Here is a 6,000-nt window from a genome sequence, read left to right as displayed (position 1 = left end):
TGATCTCAGAGGTCCTTTCCAACCCAGCTGATTCTATGATTCTATGATTCATTGTCAGCTACAACAAATACCTATGCACCTGGTGTTTAATTTCAGTGCGCATTGTGTGCCTAAGGACTGCAACTGAGCTTTTAAAATCTCAACCCTCAGAATCTAGCTACAGATAACCATAATCTTATATTCTTGGATGCTGATATATAAACCTATGATATACCTGTTTAGTTGCCATGGCACTAATCAGCACAGCTATGCTGAAACAGAGAGATCATGTTTGCTAATTGCAAAGGCAGGCTAGTAGCAAATTTCAAATGATTAGCGAGTAAAGGTCCTCAGAGCAATCCTGCTTAAAAGTAAACATCCAGTAAAATGCAATTAGTGTGTCTTTTTTGTTTCTTTCTTTCTTTCTTTCTTTCTCTCTCTTTCTTTCTTTTTTTTCTCCTTTTTTTTTTTTTTTTTTATCGGGGTGGTCTTGAACTGCAGATGCAATCACAACGCTCATGGTGATCCAGCTGTATATCAACTAAGGCCATGTTGTTCCTGATTCTGCCTTTTCTTCTGGTATGCCCAGCCTCAGGGATGAATTTCAGCACCTGGGAGGATCAACAGAAATGCATTGATTAGAAAACACTGTTGGAGATCTGAGGATGAGAGTGCTGGGGCCCTGAGGGCACCAACAGTCCTTAATGGCCCTGACCAGCATTAATTTGGATACATTTTTGTTTTACTTCCAGATTTTTCTTTGGACTCTTTGACATCTTGCTGTACTGTTTGTCCTGGAGTTTTGACAGACTGGATTATTTTCTACATAAGGTATCTTTATATGACGCAGTCTCCTAACCATATCCAGAGTTGCTCCTTTGCATGTGAATTATCAAGCATATTTCCTTTGGTTCATCTTTGCAGTCCCATACATATTTGAGTTGCTCTGCCCCTTCTCTCCATTGTATAATATTTCTCCTCTAAAGAACAAGTAATTTTTTTTTTGTGCCATTTGAAATTTCTGAAGCACATATCATTAGAATTGGCTCAAAAATTAAATACTCGTGGAAGACAAAAGGAGATGAGGGAGCTTGCACAAAATATGTGTGAGATCTCATCGAGTTTCTGCGGAATCTGACTTCTGCTGGCTTATATTAAAAATCTCTGCCTCAACCTAAATGATTTCTGGAGAATTTACTGTGAATAATCTTAAACAAACAAGTCAACAAAATTATTTCCTAGGTAAGTATACATCATACTTGGTGGTAGCGTATGTAAACCATGGACTGGAAAAGCTGAGGAGGATGGTGGTTTGCAGGGGCATGCTTTGTGAGCCCACCACTGGAGGCTGAGTTGCTGTGTAAGACGTCATACCCACACTAGCATGGGGACATAGGTTGAGGGGAGAAAATCTGTTTTATTTCATTAGTTTGCTGTTCGTGGCCTACAGTAGTTTAACAAAAGAGATATTAATTTATAAGTTCAGTCCTGAAGCTTAAATACTAGTTTGGATTAGGTACAATGAATGAGTTAAGATTAAGAACACCCTAAATCTCCTACAGCATTTTTCTTCCCAAATCTCACAGCACATTGCCCAGAGAGATATGCATAATTATCAAACTTGCATAGATGGAGAATCCGAAACTGATTTGCTCGAGGCTCTGCAACACATCAGTAGAAAAACTGCCAGTGGCATTACCAGATCCTTTCCATTTTAAAATCACTTATTTACTGATGGGGAGCAGGACATGGAGATAGCAAGGCTACAGCTCCACAGCTGGCGGTAAGCTGGTGGGTAGGTTCAGCTCAGTGTGGCCTCAAGCCCTTTAGTCCAGAAACCATGCACTGGTAAGGTACTAGGGCTAGCATGTCTCACCTCTTGGTAGGCTGATGTGACTCATGCTAGCTTGGCCAAGTGACTGCTAGATCAGCTAGATTTCTCTTTCTTGTTCAAAAGATGGAGAGACATCTGTTTAGTGTATGACCTACCAAAGTCACTGGACAAATGGGAAGCGGGACCGAGACATCTTTAGCACCTCAACCTCTGAAACACCCACACTTCTGCCTTAAATAACAGGTCCCCTAACTAGCAGATCATACTGTTACTCAACAATCCTTTTTTTTTCTTTACAATGTACTTTCTGTACTTTGACATTGTAACACCATACAAGCATTGAGATGGTTTGGAAAGGACAGAGACTGCATACCAGATTAACAAAGTATTAGCATTTTCAACAGAATTAGAAAATCCCCAGAAGTAAATGTGAATGACTTGCCAAAGGAGAACCATAGATGCTGTGCAGAGTAGTTGGGGAAGGGCAGACAGGTTAGCAACCTTTGGGATGATACCATTCGTTCTCTACCATTAATGTCTTGAGGCTAGAAAAGTCATGGGATATAACAAAAGTGATAAGTGCTGAACACAGTCTATTATTTTGTCCTCCCTTTTGTGATAAAATTTATATTTAGCCTATGTAATATTGAGAGGAAGAACTGTGCCTAGGCAAGGTATAGACCTGCTGCTTTATTGTGTTGGGAAAATAGAATTACTTTTCCCTCTTAGAAACACAGAGACATGGTGGGTTTTTTTTTGTTTGTTTGTTGTTTTTTTTTTTTTTTTAAGCAACAAAAATATTGTATCTTTCAAATTATTTGAAACATTGACTGCATCAATATATGCAACAAATCCTGATGGACACCAGGACAATATGCTGTACCACACAGTTACCCAAAACACAAAGGAATTGAAGCCAATCAGGTTGCTGCAATTACTACAGAGATAAAAATAGACCAGAGCTTCAAAGATGCTTTTTTAAAGAAAACATATTTTTAAAATCAAGTACAAATGCTGACACTGAACTCATGATAAAATTCCTTTTTTAAAGAAGCATTTCAGCAAAATCTGACAAATCCAGATGACTGGCACTTTGCAAGGTCATGGGTAGCTAGACCTGATTTTTCCAATTGAGAGCAAATGAAAGTAGGCAATGGGATGAGAGCAAAGATGTGGACTGTATTTAAGTTAATAGACCATCTGACAGCTTGGGGACTTTCCCTGTGTTTTTTATTAAGAAGCATGAGCACAGTATATGGGCTTTGCTGATAAGAAAATGAACTGTCAGACACTTCACCAGATAGGAAAGCAGTGATTGAACACAGCTGAAATTATAGAATCATAGAATCGTTTAGGCTGGGAGAGACCTCTGAGATCAACAGGTCCAACTGTTAACCCAGCACTGCCAAGTCAACCACTAAATTGTGTCCTCTAATGCCACATCCACATGCTTTTTGAACACATCCAGCGATGGTGACCACTTCCCTGGGCAGCCTGTTTCAATGTTTGACCTTGCAGTGAAGAAATTTTCCCTCATATCTGATCTAAACCTCCCCTGGTGAAACGTGAGACCATTTTGCCTTTTCCTGTCACTTGTTACCTGTGAGAAGAGACCAACCCCCACCTTGCTACAACCTCCTTTCAAGTAGTTGTAGAGAGTGATAAGGTCCCCCCTGCGACTTCTCTTCTCCAGGATGAACAACCCCAGCTCCCTCAGCTGCTCCTCATCAGACCTGTGTTCCAGACCCTTCGCCAGCTTTGCTGCCCTTCTCTGGACTTGCTCCAGCACCTCAATGTCTTTCCTGCAGTGAGGGGCCCAAAATTGAACACAGGATTCAAGGTGTGGCCTCATCAGTGCCAAGTACAGGGGAATGATCACTGCCCTGTTCCTGCTGGCCACACCATTGCTGATACAGTCCATGGTGCCATTGGCCTTCTTGGCCACCTGGGCAGTGTTGGCTCATGTTCAGCAGCTGTTGACCAGCACCCCCAGCTCTTTTCCCTCTGGGCAGCTTTCCAGACACTCTGGCCCCAGCCTGTAGCGCTGCCTGAGGTTGGTGTGACCCAAGTGCAGAACCCGGCATTTGGCCTTGTTGAACCTCATACAGTTGGCCTTAGCCCATCAATCCAGTCTGTCCAGATCCCTCTGCAGAACTGCTTTAACAGCTGATCACAGAACTGATATTCAAAACTCTCTGTCTCATATCTACCTAATAGTTTTATTTTCAGCTAAATATAAGAGAATTGAAAATTCCCTGGAAGGATAGGCCATTTCTGGTGACCACAGTAGGTGAAAGAAAACTCTTTATTCTGAAAATAGCTGCTGTTTATTCATCATATGGTCAGGTCCTTAAAGGTGAGGAGCTACTGAATTAATGGAAACGGTTCAAAGAAATCCTGTTCAGGAAACTTTATTGCTCCTTTTTAGATGGGATCAGTAGCTGTAAGAAAATATAGAAATGACAAGGTCTGGAATGCTCAAAAGGTTTTTTTTTTGTGTGGGTGGAAAAGAAGAATAACCTTGTAGTTTCCAAATTAAAGAATCAATGTCTGTCACTACTCATCAAACTGCGGTGCCTCAGCTCTTCAGATTGCCTCACAAAGAGTATATAACTACAGCCATATCCCTCTCATCAAACACTGAATAAATTATGATCATAAAACTATTAAAACAATTAAAATCAAGACAGATTATTTAGCTTCTGAGGTGGATTTGTTGTTTATAGGTAATATAAAAAAAGGGGAACAGGGCAGTTTTCTTGCAGAAATCCCCATAAGAGCACACTAATATGCTGGATGGCATTTTACTTTGTAGATATGCCTGAGCATTTGAGAAGTTTCAAGGTGAGATGACTCTAGCCACTGCATAACTTCCCTTCGGAGTGGTGCTGTAGGAAATATAAAGAAAATGCTTATAAAAATTTCCTTGCCAGCAATCTTGTTCATTGATCATGTATTGAATTTGGATGCCAGTTTTTGAAAGCCTCTTTAAATGGGAGAGCAAAGCCATCGCAAAACCCGGGATCTGGAAGCTGAAGCCAGAAGACATGGAAGTGGAATTAGGGCACACTTGTTTAAGTCAGGCCAACTCATCACCTCGACAGCTCTCCAACAAACTCTGGGGTTTCCAGCCTGTTTGAGGGTTGCCTTTCCAGGAGGTGTAAAGTACCAACTTGGGTCATGCTCTGGGGGCAGCAGGGTGCTCTCCAGTGTCCTGTGGAGCACAGGAGGTCAGGGCTGACGGCCCCTATCATCTCAGCAGATCTGTAAGAACACTTCAAGATCAGGGGCTGAGGAGAGCAGAGTGGCGATGACTGCCAGGAAAAGGACCCAGCTGGAGATAACCTGTTCACCCTGACCCATACCTGGCATGTCTCCAGTAGAAGCCACAACAAAGCAGCGACTCCAGAGAATGAGTCACCTGAAACACCCACCTCTGGTGAGTCTATCTTTGGTAACTAGGAAAGGAGCCCAAAGCTTGGACTTGCAGCTTTAGATGGGTAGAGCCAGATGAACCATCCTTTCAGCATTTGCTGATGGTCCTAAGCAGGTATCATTGACCTTTGAAGTCAGGCAACATTTAGCCATGACAATCCAGGATGGCTGACTTTTATTGTACTAAAAAGCAAAGAGTGATAGGAAACACAGGCAACACTTAAAAAAGAGGAGGTATCCAGTTCCTCATAGCCATTTTTTTACTTAACATACTTTACTTATTAGGAAAAATAGTGATACTCTTTTTTAATTTCTTAACCAGTAGTTCAAACACCAATGGAAATATCAAGCCTCAGACAAAATTCAGGTTTTTTTTCTTTCTGATTAGCTTAAGAAGACCACAGATATTCAAAAACATGACTATGACTTACCAAATATCTAATTAGCTCCATATTCTAGTGACAGAAGATGGTGAACAACTATGGACGCTATTTTAGATAGTGAAACTTGTACTTTGCAGAACTTATTTTAAAATTCTGCTATTCAGCATTATCTAATCTCCTTCTGCATATCTAAAAATACCATCATTCTAGCATGCAAACCAAATTATATTTGTCTGAGATTCATAAAAGAGGAAGCATCAAAAGTGCAAAACATTCATCACAGATCCAAGTTCTGATAGACATAAAAAATCTTACTCTTCAATTTTTGAAAGTTATCTAATCCAAAGGTCACACACAGTTTAGCTGTGT

At 40.9% G+C, this 6,000-nt stretch overlaps 1 protein-coding gene across 6 annotated transcripts in view; it reads right to left on the bottom strand.

Annotated features, from left to right (window-relative positions):
* Positions 1-393: 393 nt before the first annotated feature.
* Positions 394-6,000, bottom strand: part of PDGFD (platelet derived growth factor D) — a 146,442-nt gene continuing 140,835 nt past the window's right edge. For all 6 annotated transcript variants that reach the window (XM_027635456.1, XM_027635635.1, XM_027635542.1 and 3 more), the window contains one exon: positions 394-590. In XM_027635456.1, coding sequence (XP_027491257.1) covers positions 456-590 — 135 coding nt within the window. In that variant the 3' untranslated portion in view covers positions 394-455. The remainder of the gene's footprint in view (positions 591-6,000) is intronic.

This window comes from Corapipo altera, unplaced genomic scaffold (genome assembly GCF_003945725.1).
Source record: "Corapipo altera isolate COAL_440 unplaced genomic scaffold, ASM394572v1 0, whole genome shotgun sequence".
In the NCBI taxonomy this organism is placed as follows: Eukaryota; Metazoa; Chordata; class Aves; order Passeriformes; family Pipridae; genus Corapipo; species Corapipo altera.
This window is presented reverse-complemented; position numbering and strand designations above follow the sequence as displayed.